Below are 22,559 nucleotides of genomic sequence, written 5' to 3' on the forward strand. Positions count from 1 at the left end.
AAGTTAGGTGAAATGGCTTCCAACACCAGATAAGGATGGATTGTGAGGTGCAATATTTAGTGGATACTACAGCAATATTTTACCATTCACATCATTATCAAAACTAACATTCAAAATGTAAATGGCGTGACAGGAGCAATAGTTTCAAATTCTGTTCTGAAAGAATTCGGACGCAAATATTCTCTGATATGATTACTAGAATTTGTGAAAAAGACTATCACAAGAGATGTCTCCAAAGAAATGAAAAACTTTTATTTAAAAGTGCATAAGTGAATCAAATCCAGATAAGCAAATAAGTATAAAAGTCATAAAATTGACGAGCATAAAACCGATAGATCTGTCCAAGGAGTCGTTTATTCAGTCAATAAATTTTAAAATATTTAAAGGACAATTATTTTTAATCTTTAAGGTAAGTTCCTATAATAATTAGCAAAGGCTATATCTTCCCAGGGTATAAAGTTTTCTCCAGCTATTTGAAATAACTAATTAATAAAATAACTGTCAATATGTATGTATTAACCGGCAACTATTGTATTATGTTTCTGCCAAACAATATTTTTTCATAATTATTTCTTACCTGTTTTATTATAATATTAGGCTTCAACTTAAATTTTATAAACATCTACTAATTTTTGCGATTGCTAATAACCTTGGTGGGGTATTGCACAATAATGTATAAAATTTGTATAATACATAATCTAGTATACATCTGACATCAAATATAATAAAATTGCAGTAATGTATATTTCAGTATTTTGGGAGAAGCAATTTTCTCTCTAACCCCAAAAATTCTGATCTGAGTCCATGAAAAAGTAATTTAGAGTAAAATGTTCTGGAACTCTCTGGAAATCATCTGAAATAAATTTAATAAGTTTATACTGTTTTAACTTTTTTCTTTGATTTATTAAAAAACTGAGCATGTCAATTGCATCAAACCAAATTATCCTACTGAAGGAAATCCAATTAATAGTAATATGTAATAATTCTTTTTAACTTTCTTCTTACCAATATATGCGGTTAAGAATTACTTTCTCTTTTAGGTTTTTCTAAATCTTTATCACATTCGGTGCACCTTCAGCCTATTTTTCAAAAATGACTTCAAATGTTCCATGTATTCAATAGGGTTTAGGCTTGCGAACTCTTCTTTACGATTATTTTCTAAATTATTAACTATGATCGAGGGGATATATCTTATTTTGAACTTATAAATAAAACTGTTTCTGTCTATTACTTTTTTCATTACGCTTAATATTTATGTTTTATTAGAATTTTAATTATTAATTATTTATTTATTTATTTATTTATTTTTTATTCTTTAATGATTTAAGGCGCGTCAACATCTAAGGTTATTGGCGCCCGGAGCTATTTTCAGTGCACTGCCGGCCTCCGGACAGTGTTCTCTCATTACAGACAACACTGTCCATCACGGGACAGTGAGCTGAAAGAAGCTACTAGGAAGAGAAAAGCTAAGGGTCAGCAGCTGGATTCGAACCCGGGACCTCCGCGTGGGAATCCAATACGCTACCTGCATAGCTAATCCTTCCCTCTATTTATTTTTCTTATTATTACTACAATATTAATTGTCAAAATGTTGTTTTACTTATTGTGTAGGCTCCATTGGCATCTACTACGCAGTGAGATACTGCCATATCGTCATCTCAAATCGCGCTAAAAAAAGAAGAGGTGGAAGTCATTGCGTACTGAAACTGATTGCGTACTTAAAGCAAATAATATCCACATCCTTTTGTTCAATCCTTATCTTTAGCGATCAACAAAATTTATTTTTTATACGCTCAACGGATTTCACTTGGGACTTTAACATCAACATCAAGTGAATGAGTCGTAGTATTATTTATTATAAACTGAAATAAATTATCTGAAGGTTGCTTAGTTACTCAGGGAAACGAAAATGTTGAAGTACAGTTGAGGAAAAGTGTTATTTAAGCTTGTTCACAACTTCATTCATTAAATATATATTTGATTTTGAGAGTGGCAATATGTTAACATAACATACAATTTGTTTTCAAACCTATTAATTAATTAATTACTTTTATCATTAACAGAACCCATCATATTAAAGTTACAAAACAAATGTTGATGCAGGCATTTTTTAAAATGTTTGAAAAAAGACCATGTAGGTAATATTTATGTAAACCGAATTTTAAATTATAAAAAAAAGAAAATCTTAAAAATAAATTGATAATTGCATATTATTTTACATAAATCTTTTACATTTATATATATGTATACCACAGAATAAAGTGTTTAAACAAAATTTTGTAATTGTCTGCAAAATAATGTAGTCGATTCTTAATTTTTTCAGTAAAGAATAAATTTATCCCTAAAAAATAATTTGTTACATTAGATATAAATACTTCCTTACTAATAATTCTTTAAAAAAAGAATATAACATTTTTTAAGGAAACCGAAATATCCAATAACTAGATTTATCAGTATTTGGTAAGTTTACTGTTCTTCGCCGAAGAATCTTCGGTTCCATGATGACATATGTCATAAGATTTAATTTCATTGCTAGGTTTAAATATTTGTAAAACATGTATTGGCCATGTATGACCTATTTTATAAAATCCATGTAATATTGAAGAATATTCGCACTTTTAAGGATGAGACATGTATGAATATTGTAAATCTATTTTCTATTTTTTTAAGTAAATACTAATTGCTTTCTGGGGAAGGGATTGCCTAATTGTTTAGTTCTCTGAACTCCTTCGCGAAGATCCATGGTTCAAATCCTAACTACTCTCAGTTATTTTCTTACTGCTCACAGTCCGGTTTCATAACGAGAAAAAATGTCTAGAGGCTGGTATTGAAAAAAAGATTGGTCGCCAATTGCTGAGATGTGGAAGCGCCTTAATTATTGGCACATTTTCATACCTACAGCCATTTAACGTACGGATAGCGTGACATTAAGAACAAACTTAAAAGATTGATACAATGGAGAAAAAACAGTAGGATGCTTCTGAAGACTTGAGGAGGACTATAGTTATGAATCAGCGGATTAAAAATGCTATGTTAAATCTGGCTCATAAAATTCAAAAGCTGTTACTATTAAGAAAAAACAAATCGCCCACGGGATGGCAAACTATTGCTCCGAAAGTGCTGAGTGTTTGTGAATAGGAATATGGGGCCCCTTTGTATACAGATGAGATCCACGGTTCTTCTTGACAGTATCTGAAACTGATTTTACTCTACACAGAGAAGAATCAGTTAGTGTTGAAGATGTGGAATTAAATACTGCCTACATAAAATGGATGTTTCATGTTTCCGAACAAAGATTATATTCTTTGGTACCAATTTGAAAAAATCTTTCTTTTTCATAATATATTTTTATTTTTACATTAATGCGTAAATTCAATTTCTCAGAATGCTGAGGAGTAGTGAGTTATTTTTCCAAATAGACAACATATTTTTAAATTTAATAACCTTTGTATTTATCAAGGAAAAATTATTATATTAACTATAATTTTGTGAATATTATTATTTATTTTTATTTTCAATGTATACCACAGACTTTTCTGTAAATTTTTAATTATATATATATATATATATATATATATATATATATATATATACTTAACACAATCTTTTATTTATTTTACATTCCATTTTATGTAATTATTTTTTTTTTCAGTACTTTACTAATATTTTCTCTGTTTTTACTCTATGTTTTTTCCTTTTATAATAAATTTTTAGTTTTGTTTAACTCTGTTTTTAGGACTAAATCTTAAAACAAATACAAATATGTTATTGTTACATTATATTAATTACTTTTTATTACTTCGCATTCGAAACTGGTTAAATATCTTTTTAAGAGCACACCTATTAATATATCTATGTAACATATATGTTTTTGTTACAAAATAATATTAATTTGAGAATTTCATTATCTTTCTAGATCCAAAAGAAAAATATATGCATTAAAAAAAATCATTTCAGAAAACAACTGTAACATAATAGTTTTGTGAAGAAAATGAAATTTCCTGGGGATGAAGGCATTTCCATAGGACAGTAATTTATACTCATATTTTTTATATTTTAATTAAGAAGTGAGGAACTTCAATATCTTTGGATACCTGAAAACAATAGAAGATACTTCCTACTACACTGATAGCTTATAATATTTTGATTAAATTCTTATTTCGTCAAATTAATTATTATGAGGACATTCATGGCATTTTCTACTGAAGAATATTACTTTTTGTGAAAGAATTTATCACTTAATTCAACCATTACATTACATTTAATTTTACAGTATTTGCAATTTGTAATATATACAAAATTAAAAATTGGTTAAGTAATAAGTATTTTCAACAGTAAAGCTAACATTTTAATAATTACACATACGGTTATCGCTTGATCGGAATGGTAAACGGTGAGTTGACGTTCGCCGATACCTAAAACAGGTGTGACCAATTTTTCATTCACAGGTCGCGACCCAACCCACTTAAGCAAATGATGTCCCTAATAAAACATCAACTTGGATGATCAACTAATTTAATCAAGAATATACATATATTAGATGATGGTTAATTGTTTCATGAATTTGAAATATTTTTACTACATAAATATTTCTCGGACCTTACGCAGCTTGGGCTGCATTTTTGGATCAAAACCGCTAAAAAAGTTGTTAATCATAAACTGAAACTTGAGAAAAATTCTTTAGTTGTAAATTGTCTTAGAGTTCAGTCGACTTTTTCACTAGCCGAACCTCATTCATATGGTTCTACCAGGCGGACCAAAGAACATCCGAGTGTATTTGTAATATAAATATTATTTTATCTTTAGAATTTAAAATAGATAATTTCACATTTTCTTCAATGTCTTGAAGAGAGGAACATTTCAAAGGGATTTGCTAAAAAGCTCAAAAGTCCTCAATCGAATGTTATCATAAGAAGAAGAAAACTAACACTTATATTCCCTTTTTATACAATTGAACGGTAATTAGAAAAAAGTAATTACAACGGCTTTGAAGAGATGTGTACTAAACCAAATCCACAATATTCCCCAAAATACCCCGACCAATTAATCATTGGTCAACACTCAGTCTAATTCAAGGTAGCAAAAAAAAAAAATGAAAATCAGAATGGGTAGAGATTATTTACATAAAATATGTTTTAACAGTTGGTAATTTAGTTCCCATTTACCTGTGGGAGCTCTTATGACGAGAAAATCTAAGGCAGCCTTGGCTGCACTCGGCCATTTCCGTTCTATTTCTTGATCCTAAGTGTACTATATTAATTTATAATTAACACCTCCGCCTTTGATTTTTCGAATTTGTAGTTCTCTAAATAATCATGTATTGAACATTTTATCCATTGAATAAGTAAAGTTCGATAGAATTGTAAAATTAATTTTCCAATATAAGCATGATAGACTTCCAGCTTCTTTAATTATTATTAAATTTGAACAATGGTACCTTTATATGAAAAACATTTATAAACTAAGCAAACGAGTGGTCTAGGGAGATGGCTATTTTGTTACCCTTTTCTACCCAATTCTTCAGCCTTCCTCTAAGCTCTTCTAAAGATTTAGATTTCGCTTTGTTAATCCTCTTGTACTTAACATCCTTGGGCTTAGTGACGGATCTGTGATTGCTCATTACTCTATTGTACGTAGTGACTTGTGGCTGCGGATCAAGTCGCTCGAATGATCCTGTTAGCTCTCCTAGTCGAGGAGCTCTCCGATATTCAGTAGGTTTTGTGGGAGGAACAGATGTAGAAGGAACACATTTATTTTCTTCTTGTGAAGTTGGAGTAATAGGGTTGGTTCCATCACCTTCACCATCTTCTTCCACGCTGTAAACAGTTTCTAATACCTCGGGACGTCTAAGTAAGCAATTACTTCGTCTCAGAATAGAATATTTGTTGCAGATAGGAGCCTCTAAAGCGTCAGACACACTACGAATAACTGTGACAGCTCCGTTGTGATTGGAAGGTGGAACTACAGAACCGCCTCCATCATCGTCTTCCATGATCACCGCACTATCACTATCATTTAAGGAATCCAAATTAGTTTCTTCATTTGCACATGTCTCTACACCCGCTTCACTTAGCCTCAAATTTAATTGTTTAATCAACTTTTGCTGTTTGGCAATTACACTTTCTCTCTGACATAATAGAACACTTATGTCCCGCTGTTTGCGACATAATCGTGCCTCGAATAATATCAGCTGTGTAGATAATCTTCTCAATTGTTCGTTCCTCTCTTGATTTACCCTGGCTACATGCTCTTCCTGTAACATCATAAAGTCTCTATTAGCTATTTTATAAAGCTATTACTAATTTAATCTTGGTCAGTATTTGTTACTTTAAAATTTAAATTTCAGGGTTTAAGATTTTACTAATAAATTGTAATTTTACTGACTATGGGGAGTAGTAACAATTATTAGAAACTTTAGCCAAAAGTTGTTCTTAAAATATTCGGCCAAAGCTTTAAAAAAACTTGAGGAAAAGTATGGTTCAACTTGATCCACTGAATGTGTAGACAATTTATATATTTTCGAACTTGAAGTTCGAATGTAAATTCCCTGCCCAATAGCAAAATAATGTTCTATGTTTGGCACCATAAAAGTAAGTGTTTTAGCTTTCACTTCTGATGTGCTTAGTAAATGTATATAGGTTTTATAAATATTTTTATTATATAAAAAAAATGTAATATACATAAAAATGGTCTTACATATTTAAAAAAAAAAAAGATATTTCAAAAAATATGAAATATAAGTAATATTTCTTGTGCTTTCTTTCGAAATAACTCCATTATATACTACTTCCTGCTGTAAAGTTTTAGGGGAAATTACATTGGCAAGTTGAAAGCAAGAACACTGCTTTATAAAATAAATTTATCTCCGATTTTTGAAATCTCGGCAGCTCACTTTGCGGTGAGGCTAAGCTTCATGCTTTGGGCATGTAATAATTTCTTTTTTTTTTATTGAATTTTGGACTCTGTTTATTTATTACAACTTAGATGTAAATTTTATCTTAATTTAATATCTGTGGCGGGGCCTGTTTCCCAGCAAAAAAAATGTAGAGTGAGTCGACCTCTTCAAAGTATAGTAAAAAAAAATTTCATTAGCTAAATAGCCGTGGGAGAAATTCTTTTGATTGTTTGCTAATAGAAAAGCTATGAAATTTAAAGTTGTAATATTAATACCTGCATCTTATATCGACGTTTCCAAGATAACAACTGGTGAGACTGCAGTCTGTGTCTCTCTCTTAGCTCCCTAATTACTTTCCTGGCCTCTTCTAACGTCTCAACTCCTTCATTACTCTTCTCATTTTGTAGCTCATCACTCCTGCAAATGTAATTTTAATTAGATTAACCTCTTTTGAAATAATAGAAAGTTCATTCATTTTATAAAAACATTAAAAAGAAACTAGTATTTTTTATTTTTATCAAAAATAATTTATATTCATTTATAATACGCAAACTAATGAAATAAGTAAATTTGATGATGGGTAAGTCTGTATTGGAGTAAAGGGGGAGTGACAGATATTATAAAAAAGATGAAGCTGACAAAGTGGAAATGGGCAGGAAAGCTAATGAGAGTGAAAGATGGTCGTTGGATTAATCGAATTATTAATTGATCTTTAAATTTCAAGAAAAGGTACCCAGACAAAAATGGACGAATGACTTTATACAACATGCTGGACCATCATGAACTAGAAAAGCCAAAGATAAAAAATTGTGGAGTTTATTGGGAGAGGCCTACGCTCAATAGTGGGCCTAGTTTCAAGAATAAATAAATAAATTTGTTTATATATGATTAATATTCTTTAATTTCATTCAGTTTTTAATATTCTTTTTGAGGAGTTCTTATTTTATTTGTTTTATTATAAAATGTATTATTTTGAAATCAAATAAAAGGCTTTATTATTATTAAGTATGTCTTGAACTGTCAGGAGAGTAATTCTTGGACGGGTTGCTCCTCTTCCTCTGACAGGAGGAGTCCATATCTGGGCGGAATCCCAGGGATGGTCTTGTTGATGTGTTTGTTGGTTTGGGTGCACTTTTCTTTTTTTTAAATTACTGCGTTAGTTCTCTTACGAATGAAATATTTTGATGAATGTGTAAAGTAGTGTTTGTGATGTACTGTAAGGCACTAAATTTTTTCTGTATGGCTTGAATCTGTGCGATGTATGTTGACAACTCGCTGAAATACATTTTAATTACATCTTAGATTTAGGAAAATAACGATTTCAGTTATTTGCACCATATTAATTATTAATTTGTGATTGCCGTTATGGTGTAGGTGGATACCATACTCAAGTTAAGGAAAATATTAGTGTCTTTGGAGAATCTCTACTCTTTATGAACCAGTAAAAGGATGCCCTCATCAAGGATTTGATCCCGCTAATACCAAAATTATGGCCACAAATGAGCTAGTGACCTCGTTTGGCCTACCATGATATATTTTGCGGGTTGAAAAGGTGTACCATAATTTATCCAGAACTAACTTGTAAAGTAAACTTTAAAAAAACTCCCTCAAGAGGTGGGGGAGAGCATCTTACAGCACTTGGAATGCACAATTATACTCGCAATATACTCATACAATCACAAAAACACCAAAACTGGGTATTTGTCGATTTCCTAGAATCTGCGGGAAACTCTGAAGTCTAAGACCCACAGGTTGTACCCAAAATATTGACATGTGTGAAAACCTCCAGAGTTGATGTTATGATTGGACGGTTAAAGAAGCTATTGTATCTTAAGAAGACAGAGATTGGCAAGTTTGCTCTAGAAGAGCGAATGAGATTGTCTCGATGATACTATGGTAATAAAGATAGTGCACATCACAGAAAATTAAAAGATTTAGGTATTAGTTGTAATTATTGCAAATTTAACGGAGGATTAATTCCTACCTACATACAGCTGTTCAAAATACCCATTTCAAGTGATCTTAACATTTAGTTTTGAATAGACTTCAGTTTAGACCAAAAGGAGACGAAAAAAGTGTATTAATTATAGATGGTTTCTAAATGGCCTGTTGACGGGAGTCAGAATCTACGGGGTGAATCCAGAGTCGTTCATTGAAAGAGCTGTCAGAATTCACTATAGGGTATTTTAGGAAGATGTGGAGATCCATAACGCTGACAGTTGCTGACGCTTAATTTATTAAAAAAGAAAAAAATCTGAATTAAATTTCTAAAAGTATTAAATAATTAAATGAAACCATGAATTAACAATGTTATTTTTTAAATCATATGTTCTATTTATAAATAAACTTGTTTGGTGATTTAGGAAAAACAAAATTATTTTAAGTAATAAGAGTTTTTTACTCAAACCATCAATTTGTTTTTATGAAAATCAAGGTAGTTATTGGAGTAAAATTATGATTTTTTGTTTTATGTAATACTCACACTCTCTGATTTTGTTTTGCTCGTAAATTTCAATTTGCAGGAGAATGTCCAAACGTGCAGTCCCATTCTTTATGCTATTCGTAACTGGTACAGCAGCTAGTGTAGCTGTGGGATTTGCAGTCACTAATGCCTTAACCAAACTCATTCGTGATCGGGCTTTATTCCCAAGTTCAGTCCAGGCTAATATGCCAACATTCAAGTCAATCTCTTTACCAGAAGACTATACGAAACCATAAACGTTGATTATTATTATTATTATTTTAATATTATGATGTCTTATTGAAAGAATGAATTAAACTATTAAAAAATAATTAGTCAAATTTCAATTCTTAAAAAAAGAAAAAAAAAACTAAGGGCATTATTTAGCTTTTAAATTTGTTTTGATACTCTTCTCTTTATCGAGGCACGTTGAATGTAAGTCAAAAAAAATGCTGAAATCAAGATTAACTGCGTTTTTTATCACGAAAATTAAGTCCTTTTTTAGTGTCATCAGTGGTTATCTTGCATCACAAGAAAGAAGAGATACAGAAAATTGGGGCGCTACTGTAGCCGTGCGGTTAGAGGCAAGACCTGTAAAGCTAATATGTATTGTGGTACTGGGTTCGATTCCCGGTCTAGGCCTTGGATTTTATTTAATGGTTAATAAAAGAAATTTACAGTAAAATATGTTTGCTAGTCGCCTCCGTCCACGACACCTAATTGGTAGTTGGACGTTAAGCCCGCCTGAAAAAAGTAGACATTACTTTTTTTTTTTGCAGAAAATTAAAACTGCGAGTCCAGATTGCCGGATATTATCTTTGATTTCATCCATCAAAGCAGATATGTTCTCTTATTTCTGAACGGTATCGAATTTTCATTCATCATGGTAGGTAATTAACCAATATGCAGGATACAAAATTCGATTCCTACTAAGAAAGCTTCATCGCTCACTTTACTTGGCAGACATCGACATGTTATCGCACACATGGCACTAGTCGACAAGTAGGGTGTGATGAAGCTTTGCAAATAGAAGTCAAACTCTCCAAATTACGAGACTCGTCCGGTGATGATGAAATTCCGATAGCCAGAGAGGAATTGGCGTACCATGTCGAATATTATCCTTTATTATCCTTTTATTATTTATTACACAGCAACAATTTCAAATTTGTTTCTAAACCAACTGTAAACAATGAAAATATTTGATTCTCAAACTATTCTTCTGCAATAAAAACAATTTTTTTATTTCATCATTAACGTACTTTTTACTTTCAAGTCTAGATATTGGACATTAGGAATTACGGATTCTCAAACAGAAAATTGCAATTTTTGACCTCAGATTCAGCTAAATGGTGGGTAATCTCACGGCCCTAGTCACGACCTCTGAACGGAAATTCTTCATTTCACATAGAAAAGAAAGAAAAAAAAATTTCACAGCATTCTTTCCTATCATTTAACTGTATCTCTGTAATTTCACAACTATCCAGAATGTAATACTATTGTCTTATTATTTAGGTTAAGAAGTTTTTCTATTTAAAGTTGTATTGAATAGGAGAGATATGTCTTTAGATTAAATGACCAGCATAATAAATTATCAATTTAAATTACTGTCAAAATTTAAATAAAAGAATTATTGATCGTGAAATTCAGCCCGAACTTGTTTAAAGAAATCTTTGAAACGAAGAAAATAAATAAATAAATAAAAAATGCGACTAAAACTAACGTTCATTTAATCAGCAAATTAAATATTCAGCAGTACTTCCTCCTCTGAGATATTCAAACATCTCTGTTTAAATAATGTTATTTATTAATTGATTTCATTTTTTTAAATTATTAAAGCACTAAAAAGCATTTTATCTACAAAGAGTCTTTTCTAAATCAGTTTATCAAAAAAATTAGCCTCTTAACTCCTTGAATTTTAAAGTTTAAAGTTGCTCCAGTTGTCATTAGTGTAAAACGAATTTTATGAAAAAATTATTTCTAAATGAAATAAGGATGGATATCTCTTTTTTTTTTTGCACATTATTTTGCCTTAAATATATTTTTTTACGATGTGTATACTAATTATTAATGTAAGAAAGAACTTAGAAAATATTTGGAGAAAATGTTTAGGGGTTAGAAGGAGACGTATTTCGTCTAGAGCAAGTCACCCCAGACTCTTCCCTAACTCGAACCCAAAGGTCCGAAGACATTTTGTACGGGTACCTTAGAAAGAAAATAAACTAAACAAAAGTAATATTTGCTTAAATTAAATTATCAACATAGACTTCTTTTAAGTGCGAGGTGTTTGCCTGAATCTGGGGTTGGCCCTAGACAAGTTTATCACTTTTATAATTCATTTTAACATTTATAAAACTGGTGGATTATTATGTATGCAAAAATTTGGTAAGTAAGCCTTTTCGCTAATGTATATATATATATATATATATATAATTATTTTATTCATAAATAAACTCAGTTATTTTTTTCAACATTTATTTTGTGGTTTAACTTTTTCCAGTGAAAGGTATATTACACCAATTTACTACAAAACAATACTCGTAGTGTGTTCTTCATAGCTTTGTGAGAAGTAAAATTTATAATAAATAGGCTTAAACTTACAATTTAGAAAATTTAAAACTATAAGAAGAAAAATTTATAAATAATCTTTTAAAAAAGGTCCTAGTTCTTTAGTTCTCAGTAAAACCGCTAGATGTCGTACAATGTACATTTACATTAGATTTTTAACAAAGCATTTTAAAACCGAGAGAGTCGTTGTTAAGTGGTTTTCTTTCAAAATAGATTTTGTATTATTAACTTTTGCTAGATTTTATGTAAGCAAAATTACAATACTAAACAGTACAACTTCTATCATTCATATAAATAAATAGTTTTTAGTTGGTTATGGAATATTTATTTTAATAAAATTATTTGATTAGTTTTTAATTTTATTTTTTTGTTATTGCCACACAGACTGCGATAGGCAAAAACCATAATAAGTCCTCATACAAGCATTAGAACTTTTTTTTATAAATTGGTCCAAAGTACCAGACGACTGTGAACAACTTTATACCTTAGGAGGGCCTTCTAAAATTTGCTATTTAAGTTTAAGAGCGAGCACTTTACTTACTCCTAAGCGTATGAAACCTCACCTGCGCTTCTTTTTACGTCTGAATGGTATGTTAGCCCAAGATAACCCAAAAATAAGAATTCTACAACAAATGTAAAAATATGCTCTTTCCAAACCCTTTCAGCTGAATACTGTGTACCAACTTATTACTACCGTGTAACCCAAATAGATGAAACGGCTGATATTGAAGCGCCAGGTGCCCCGCAAGATTATGGAATAATAAAAGTAATTAACAGTTTTATCCTCATGTCTATGATTATCAGATTACTTTTTGCTCGTAAATTAGTCAATAAATAAATAGTTTATGACATTCGTGTATTCGTTCCAAAGTATTTATTATTAAGTGGATAAAAAGTTATTGTATTTGGAAATTTGTTACAAAATATAGCAATATTCTAGATTTGGGGGAGGCAGATAACTAAAATAACTTTCTTCAAGGTTGAAATCAGAACTTATCGTCTAGTGCCTAAATAAAGTATAAAATTACGACTAGAAATTTCTGCGATGTTCCATTTTGGTTGGGGATATCCCTTAAGAACAAACACAAAACTCTCGGGTCAGCGATTTTTAAAAATAGTTTTTTTTTTAATGTTCCGAGGATTTCGATAAAATCAACAATTCTGCTCAATACACTAATCACCATAAAGGAAGATAAGATAAATTTATGCTTAATACGGATGCAAATAAAAAATTAAAAATGCATAGAGAAGTGAAATATTAAGGGAGAGAGATATCCCAAAGCACTAGTTTACAACAGAGGTTTATTCATGGACTACACTATAGACAGAGGATATAAGCGGCCAAGATATTTTGATGGATTAACCCCCCTTATCCTCTGAGGACAATCAGTCAAGTGACGTCCAACAACAACTACTGAACACTAAACGTACAGTAGCGGTTTGGGTGGTGTGCTATAGAGTAGTACATTAGTTACCCATCTAACTAGGGCCGTAATTCTCTTCTCGCTAACTCTTGCCCTTCTGTACCATTTACTGCCAAATTTATGTCCTCCATATCTTTACTTTTTACACATTTTATATCCATTACTGTTTTTTTTTTTTTTTTTTTTTTTTTTTGCTGACGAAAATACCTCAAATTAAGCTAAACCAGCAGTAACACGAATTCATGCACAACATGTTTAGTTTATTTTATGAAAAAGATTTGCTAGACTATACTAGAACAAATTGAAAATTTGCTTCAAGTACTGGATAGAAAGGTATGTAGATTCTTGGTGTCAAGCTGCCCTTGCTAAAATCTTTGAATTTATTATTTCTTCAGTAACATCTAAATTTAATCTCATTCTTTGCCTTTTTGTATATTGGTACTAGCTCTTGTTATTCAGTATAGCAACAGACGCCATCAATAGCACAGACGCTTTGGTTGCAAGTCAGCTTTTGATGCTTTCGTGAGATTCCAACTCTCAAGTTCAAATTACTAATGGTCTAATAGAAACTTTGTAAATCAGTCATAACTTAGCTGTCCAGAGGAGAGCCCAGAATGTGGGAAAGTAGAGGAAACAACATTCTTATTGCTTCCTTTGCTTTATTTATCAAATTATTAACCTCAGATTATTGTCGTGCTGAACCCCAAGATATTTAATAGAATTTGAAAAGTATCACGGATATACCTAAACTTACTTCACCAGAGGTGATAGTCCTTCTTTTAGTAAGCATTATAGATTCAAACTTATACAGATTAAGCTTTATCCACCAATTATAAAAGAATTGATTAATTTTTAATATATAAGATCTTTATGGTTAAAAGATTTGCTAATAACTCTAAAAAGAGCTTGAAAATCGCTTCTTCTTCGGCGGATGTTTTATCATTTTGTGTTCTCTTTTGCATTTGTTAATTATTTTTTGGCAAAGTCAAAATCTTCTTTATTCTCAGTAAATTTAATTGAATTCTTATTTTCTTCAAACTATCTTTACATTGTTAAAAAAAAACCCTTGGTGGCATCCAGGATGGCCGCTTGGTTCATTCAATTTAAAATTAAGACTGTCTTTGGAATTACTGTGATTAGTTCCAGTCAGTATTTTACCAATTTGACGTTTAAAGTGGCTTTGAATTTGGTAGTTCATTATTTAATTTAATTCTTTCAGTTTTTTTAGGATTTTTTCGAATTTTTACGACTCATTGTTTTTTCACATTCACTTAATTCCATCATGAACTACTTCAGTAGACGATAATATGAAACTAGTTTTTCATAACCATTAATAATATTACCTAATAAATTAGTCCAGTAAAGTGCAATATAATCAATATAAGACTGCACGAGTGGCTACGAGTAGATAGGCACGAGTGGTTAGTTAAAACACCATTAATAAAAGTTGCTCACAGTTCAATGAATAAACAACTACTCACTTACATTACTTCGCAACTAGTAAAGCAACGGTTTGCGCTGGAGTCAAACTTATGTCATTGTCTTTATGAAATCTCGTTTGGAGGCTTCCTTAGTACGAAATAAAAATGTTCTTAAAAAAAGTAATGGCGAAGAATCGTTTTGCAACGTCTATACGAGTGAACAGCTTAGAGAAAGATAGCATAAAGCTCCAAGGTTTATTAGAAGTTGGTACCTCCATTAGGAAGTTATCTGTTACTGTCAGCTTCTTTTAACCTAAAATACCAACTCGCTGAATGGATTATGATTATTTTTTTTTTTTTTAATCGCACATTTAACATTCTTAATTTAACCATCATATGCTTCTTATTCACATTGAAATCTTTCACTTTTTTTTTTCTGAGATTTCATTTTTATAGTATTTGGGGGATATATCATTGTATATTCAGCATTTGTGAATGTAAAATCTTGTCATTAAACCCTGATGAGTGCCCGCAGTATCAGCAAGTACTCATCGGCATATTTGTCATTGTATACTCCTTAGAGCAACTGATAAAATAGTCTAATACTTTCATTAACAAATGAAAATTATTTTTTATATATTTTTTTTAAATTAAACCTAATTTATGCAATAATTATAAAGAGTAACGCCAGCTGATTCATGTTACAGGAGATCAATATTTTCTCATTGCATGAAATCCTGGAAAGCGAAGTGAGTAGCTACAGAATCACTAACGACTAACTGGAACTACTATTCAAATATAACCACGACTAGAGTATGATTACCAGTCAATCCGATTAGTGTAGAGCTAATTGTACCACACGGGAGATGTGACACTGTCTCTATTATCTACTCTAGCAATTACTTGCAGCCACTGTAATTTGTATTCCAGCAGTATATTATCTTCAACAACATCATTTGCAGATAACTTTATTTTTTAAGAAGTTTTACTATACTTTGTATAAATAGTGAAACTCAAACCAGAAAAGTTATTACCCAGCTTACTGTACTGTTGTATACTAATGCGGCCGAGGGATGAAGTCCAGTATACAAGCTCTTCTTCTCACCGCTCGCAGGTACAAGTGACTGGATGGCCCTGAAAAGGACCGTTCACAAAAAAATATGTCGGCGCTTGACTCGCCTATGGCGCTCCCCAGCGGGGAAGCCGTACAGTTGGGTGGCCCTGAAAAGGACCGTTCACACTGTTGGTTGAAGTTACTGCGCCGCTCCGAGAATGGCTTGATCCCAGCGCAAGGCCACAGCCAAAGGGATGTGAGAGGCCCTGAAAAGGGCCGTTCGCTAATACCAGTCAACCGGCTTTGGGAGCCCCGGCAGTGTGGCCAGCACCCCGATAAACCCCGGTACCAATTGGCCTGGTCCTCGCTCGTATCTCACACTGTGGCAGCGCTGGTGATTCGGCTTGCCTTCGTAGCTGGTGAACTGGGCGACTCGTGTGCTGCACTTCCTTCTTTCTTCTTTCTTCAAAATACAGGGGTTAAGTGATCGATTTTTGTTCTGGTCCGGACAGTGAGGTCCTTTGGCCGGCACAGAGATCCAGGTTGAGAGTAAGGCCCAGTCAGCAATCTTCCAGCTAAGGTAGCTATTGTGGATGTTTTCCCGTTGAAAAATTATCTTGGACTGATGCAGACACGGCCGATTCTGCCCTTTTTATAGCGAAGTCGACCGTGCCGCGCCCTGGCGTCGCGACTGCGTCGCTATCTCTGTACCGTCCAAAGAACCACACTGCCATTCCAGAGTCTTGAGAAAGACTTTTTAAAATGGGCTATTTGCCTCTTTTCCTTCTTTATTTTTCTTTGATAAGCAATCATATGTACATATAAAAATTATTTTTTTTCTATTTACAAAAATTATGTAGCTGTTCAATTATGCAGCAAAGTGAAGTTGGGGTTCCAACAGTACTATTACAGAATCTAATTAAATTGCTTTCAAGATAAGATAAATAATTGATAAATACCTCTTAAAAAAGCATTAGCATCTATGTTCTGAAAAGCAGAACACTTAAAACTTATATCCGAAAATTAAGCACAATTTAAACAATATTCGGAGTTAAATCTCATCGTTAGAAGATGACCTTCCATAAAGTTCTTAATGAAATAACTTGAAGGTTTGGTGGCAAAGCAGTCGTTGACAGATTATATAATGTATTGTCGAAGAGACTAGTTCTCAGTCGACTGTTTAACTCAGTTGGTTGTTTGTTTAATCTTATTTTATCAGTCTAGCTAACAGAGTTCCCCGCTAATAATTTCGCTAGATTTAAAGTTAAATGAATGCCAATTGTTTTCAGACGGGCTTTTAAGATCGATCGTTTCGGTGACACAATAAGTAAACCGCCAGACCAGCTGCGGGAATCAAAACCAGTAACACTATACATCTTCGTTTGTAGGCCCTCCTACATAACCGCTTGTAAACAGTGACTGCTAGTTTTCAGTTCGGCCGACTGCTCGTAAAATTTGAACACCATGAGCGGAGCAGTATCGGATTTAATTGACGAATCAACCAACTTGCAAAAAAAAAAAAAGTTTTCTATGAAATCGTAGGAGTCACTACTTAAATCGGTTGTTATCCTCGTTTGGTCTCTACGCTGATATTGGTCGTTAATGTTCGTTTATTTTTGCTATTTGTGGGAGTAATGTTTGTTCTAATGTGTTTTATAGTAGTGGTTGAGAATGCATTGCATTCAGTTCCATCAAATACGCAATTTCCACGTTTGCTGCATCGAGTTTCTTCTTACACGTCGAAACAGACGTTTGATGAACATAAACAAAAATAAATATTATCACTACCTGGAGTATAAGTCTAATGTTTCATCTGAGTAATGATCCTTAAGGGATGACTACAAAAAAAAAAAAAACTATAAATATTGAAAACGTTCTTATTAGCATCCAGGATACAAAATTATACTTTTGTAGAAACGAAATTGCCAAATAAGCGTATTGACTAATGGAAATCAAAACTAATTAATGGTAAAAAATATTAATTAAATGCTGAAATTTATGAAAACAATTAATTAATGGAATTGAGGCACAATACTTCATCTAACAACCACCGAACTAATTATAAGATAGCCGAGAAATAACAGTTGTCTTGATTTATAACTACAGCGGTAAATTATAAATCTTTCTTCTTTTGCGAATCCTTTAAACGAAAAATTGATATGATAATAATTTTAATAACGATAATAAATCTGCAAGAAACGTTTGCAACATGTCAGGAGGATTAACACATAAAATAATTCTGATATATGTATAACACATTAGAGAGATAACTATTTTCCTCTTGCTATTCCTTATTTCTGACCGCAAAATTAACACTACATCAAAGTAGGGTACTCATTTTTTTTATTTAATACATTCTAAAGAAAGCCGATTTCACACTTTGCCTAATAACGGAAATGATTATAGGATGTTCAAACGCTGTAATAAAGTTGCTAACTAGAAGCAGAAAACGTTCTGAGGTTAGCGATCCACTGTTTTGTTTGATTGATTCGCTGAAGGTGAAAGCATCTGTAAACTACAATTTAAAGTATTTTTAATGGATTATAATGAAATTTAAATTTTAGGTATTATTAAATAGAGCTAAAGACTCCTATTGAATTTCATGAAAAATGATTGCTGTAATTGAGGTAAGAATAAGTATTGTCTATTTAAAATTTTCAAAAGGAGATGAACAGTATTGTTTTGATTAAAGGTTTTAGTTTTTTTTTGAACCTTTATTCAAATTTTGCAGGATTGTGTAACATACTTTATTTCTTTAAAATAATATCAGTATATTATTAATATCAACCTTTTTTAAAAAGAAAAGTTGTTAAACAGGGTAATGGTACCCAGTAAACAATAACATTCCTAACATAGATTTACTATGCAGAAATCGCAATATTTGCATAATATGCTTTCATTTTATACCTAAGCAAAATTAAATTTAATACTTAACACAAATCTTATATTTCAATAGTTATTACACTAATTTTGGCTTGATTAGGTAATGGATTTTTAATTGAAACTCGTTATATGAACAAATAAAAAAATTATACGAATCAATTATCCAATTCCAAGGAGCTTGTTTATGTAAATTTTATAGAACTGCTTTTATGCTTGAGTGTGAATTCTTATTATGGGATTTTAGTGATTCCTTTCTTCTACGACTGTTAAGACCAAACCCTAGCCAAAAGTTTAAAGAAGAACTTACAACTAGTGTATATAACTCACAACGAACTTTCTGCGTTTTTATTATTATTATTTTGATTGGAAGAGAGATTTCACAATACTTTTTTTCTCTTGAACTTGAAACAGATTCTTTGTGGTGTGAAAGATTTTTTTTTTTAAATTAAGCAAATGAACTGTACAGCTGTTAATTGAGAAAAAGTCATAATCAACTGGATTGAATATCAAGAAATCTGAGAGAAATATTCTCAGAATGTATGGAAAAATCTTTTTGATATAAATAAAGTGTTCATTTTAACCAAAACCAAATTTGAAAAAAGTAATCAGGAACAATCAGGCTAAATTCCCGTCACGTAGCAATTGAATCTCTCTTCTATTCATCTTTACGATTGAAATTATTATCCATAAAGCGCTTACTAACACCAATAACATTAGAAGATCGAATGTCTGGGAACAATGACAACAATGATGTCAATTAACATGGCTATTGGAATTTGCTTCAGGAATTCACATAAAGGAAAACGTTCCAGACAGAAATTGAAAATTTATTAATTTATTGCAGAGCGTAGAGTGGGAAGAGAAGATCAATAAAATCCCAATCCTTCAGTAAATATTTAAAAAATAATCTCGCCATATCTTTTAATAGCTATGCAAAATATCTGCCATCAAATTTAATAAAATAAATCGAGGAATAAATAAATAAGAAGTATTATCTGGACAATTTTAGTTAACAATAAGCTTTTTTATAATCTTTTTTAATTTAAACATATTGAAATTTTTAAATTAAAAATGTTTTCTCTCTTTTTATTTATAGAATAATTAAAAATATTTAGATATTATATATTTAATAAGTGGAGGTATCTGTAATGCATTAGTTAATATCTGAGATTTTAATCAATCCCAACATGTTTTTCCTCCTTAAATTTTCTGCCTTTTCATTTTCAACGTTACAACTTTCTTTAAATTTACATATCAAGGGTATTATCTTTTATCATATTTATTTATAATTTAAGGCGGTTCAGCATCTGAGATCATTGGCGATGAATCCATCTCAGTGCACTGCCGGTCTCTAGACAGTATTTTCTCGTTTCAGATAATAGCTGATGGCTCGAAGGAAGTGAAAATTTAAGGGAATCAAACTGGATTTGAATCTACAAATTCCGCGTGGAGTCCAGTGCAAATCTCTTCATCTTTTTTTTTTATAATAACAATTTCTTTCTTTCAAGATATAAAAATTCAATAAGCAAGAGTAGGTCGTAAGAAACGAAGCACCAGCCTTATCATTTACGATTTACAAAAATAAAATTGACATGCGCCACAAAAACAAAATAAGACAAAAACATGGGAAGTTAATAGGAAGACACGTTTTACAAGGAAATGAGGGTAAACGAGCGACAACAGAGAGCAATGGCGGTGTGGGAAGCGAAAGGCCGTCCTTGTGAAGAGCAAGGCCGATTGCATCGACCTCCAGCTTTCTAATGGAGCAGTACCAGTGTAGTTCACTTTAATGTTAGTGTGTTACTTGTATCTGATCAGTAGCCAGTTCTCATTATAAAGAGATTTAATCCAGTAACTTAGCATACCTATCTTAACCTTGGGTGAGTGGTATATGGGGTGAATCTTCGATTTACCTTAAGTGAACGTAAGTGATAAGACCATACATTACACTGAAATAGCTCTGTAGAGGACAGCTCTTAATAAGGGGAAAAATTTACCTCCATGGGGGCCGTTACTTTTCGCCTTTAAGAAAAATAGTAGAAATCATAAGAGAGAATGTCTAAAAATAAAAATAAAAACCACCGTAACTTTCGTAACTTAGAGATTTTGAATTCCTTGCGTTATATTTATTTATTTATTTGAGTGTCTTCAAACGTATATACCGACCATTAAATGGCTCTCTGTGATATTTTAGCAAATGAAAACTTAGCATTGAACATTTAACAAGATCTTCCTAAATACTCGCTGTTGTCCAGTTATAGGAAAGAGGAAAATAAATCTATGAAAATGCTCTCAAGAAAACCCGGATTCACTGAAAATCAATAAAGTATTTCTTCAATTGACCGATTTTAACTTAACTCTCAAGTTACCACTAGTAAATATAACAGTTTGAACATTTTCCCGATTCAGATTCTCGTTCTTACTTGACGTATTTTCTGAATAAGAGCACCTCAAAAACGTGTGTATTTTTCAAATGAATATTTAATTCTGACAGAGAGAAAGAGATAATAAAAAATAAAACTTAGGTAAATAGAAGAAGAATGATTAGTTGGAAATGCTGATACCATTCATTTGAGAGCCTCAGAGGAAATGCTGTAAATGTGGCTTGGCGAACACGTTTATGGTGCTTTGTCTTCTTGCACGTAGGAACATCCATGATCTTTATAGCCCATGTATCATCCAGATACTTTGTTGCTCCGCTCCAGCAGGCCATTTTTTATTCATTTTTATTGATTACTTTCTCTTAGTTTCTAGCAAGAGATTAGCTCAGAGTTTTGATTTGGAATTTTTGCTGAATTTTACCGTTTTAAAGCCACCTGAATCGGATACGGATGTCATGAATCAAAAACGAAAAACGGCGGTAAAAAAAAGGAGATTTTTAGAGCTTTAAACTTAATCGTAAAACATGATAGGGCTAATATTTTGGTTTGAAACTTATTTTCAGCCAATTTTTATTTTTGGTGGGGCTCTCTGAGAGCTGCGAAATTACGTTTACTTCAAAAGTATCATTTTATAGTTTCTTTGAGTTGTAGAATAATCTTTTTGGTTAGGTAATATAAAAAAAAACTGTCATTATTTTTACTTGCAGTTACAGTACAGTTATTACTTTAAGTATTATTTGCGAATATACAATAAAAAAATATTTCTGATGTTAGTTTTATCTAAACTTTTGAGGGTAAATTGGTTTTTAGGGGTTCTCATGGAAGCGTAACTAAAGCATTCTTCGCAAAAAAAAAAAGTATAGCATAAAATAATAACTAGAATATCAGCCTAACAATTTTATTTGCTAATTGTTTGATTTAGATTTAGATACAGAATTGTAACTTCTTATTAACCTTCGACTCCTTTTTAGAAAATACAGGAACATACAACACTAAACTACATATTACTTGTGGAACGCATATTTATTACATTCCTGACCGAATTCGGTCTTTCAACCAGCGTTGAGGTAGAATAATCAATTTGGAGTTTCGACTTCAGATACTTTACCAGCGGATCTAACCACATTTTTAACTAAAATATGTTATTACCCTTAATCAAAAATATAGATTTACTGCCCTTTGCTAAAAAGTTTTATTTGTTTTAAGTGGGAAGAACATTTAAGAAGTGAAGAGTTTAGTTTTCCAAGTTTTTCACCATTAACTTTAAGACGATACTTTTAGCTTTAATTTTCAGCCAATCCCTGTTTTTTTCTAGCCATTTTGTATTTTAGTTTCAATGTTATAATGTAGAAAAGTCAATACAAAGAGGTCAATTAATAAATATTTAAAGTTTTTTTGAAACAAAAATTTGGTGAAGGCAGTAGGGTGATTATATTTTGGCCGACCTGGGGTGAATTTCCGATAACACTTCTCTT

General features: G+C 31.6%; 1 protein-coding gene and 2 long non-coding RNA genes across 4 annotated transcripts in view; 2 read left to right on the forward strand and 1 right to left on the reverse strand.

The window, feature by feature from the left end:
* Positions 1 to 3,601: 3,601 nt before the first annotated feature.
* The window catches only part of LOC141455933 (uncharacterized), a 97,251-nt gene continuing 78,293 nt past the window's right edge, over positions 3,602 to 22,559 (reverse strand). For both annotated transcript variants that reach the window (XM_074131451.1, XM_074131443.1), the window contains 2 exons: positions 7,171 to 7,312; positions 3,602 to 6,253 (listed from right to left, as the gene is read on the reverse strand). In XM_074131451.1, the coding sequence (XP_073987552.1) occupies positions 5,462 to 6,253; positions 7,171 to 7,176 (798 nt within the window). In that variant the 5' untranslated portion in view covers positions 7,177 to 7,312 and the 3' untranslated portion in view covers positions 3,602 to 5,461. The remainder of the gene's footprint in view (positions 6,254 to 7,170; positions 7,313 to 22,559) is intronic.
* Positions 9,197 to 9,730, forward strand: LOC141455944 (uncharacterized). The gene is made up of 2 exons (XR_012459546.1): positions 9,197 to 9,329; positions 9,418 to 9,730. It is a non-coding gene; the product is annotated as an uncharacterized lncRNA (long non-coding RNA).
* On the forward strand, positions 12,585 to 20,861 carry LOC141455948 (uncharacterized). Its single transcript, XR_012459547.1, has 4 exons — positions 12,585 to 12,687; positions 15,474 to 15,515; positions 18,385 to 18,447; positions 19,489 to 20,861. It is a non-coding gene; the product is annotated as an uncharacterized lncRNA (long non-coding RNA).

Source organism: Rhodnius prolixus, unplaced genomic scaffold (genome assembly GCF_049639745.1).
Source record: "Rhodnius prolixus isolate KJV_2025 unplaced genomic scaffold, Rpr scaffold_1, whole genome shotgun sequence".
NCBI classification, from domain to species: domain Eukaryota; kingdom Metazoa; phylum Arthropoda; class Insecta; order Hemiptera; family Reduviidae; genus Rhodnius; species Rhodnius prolixus.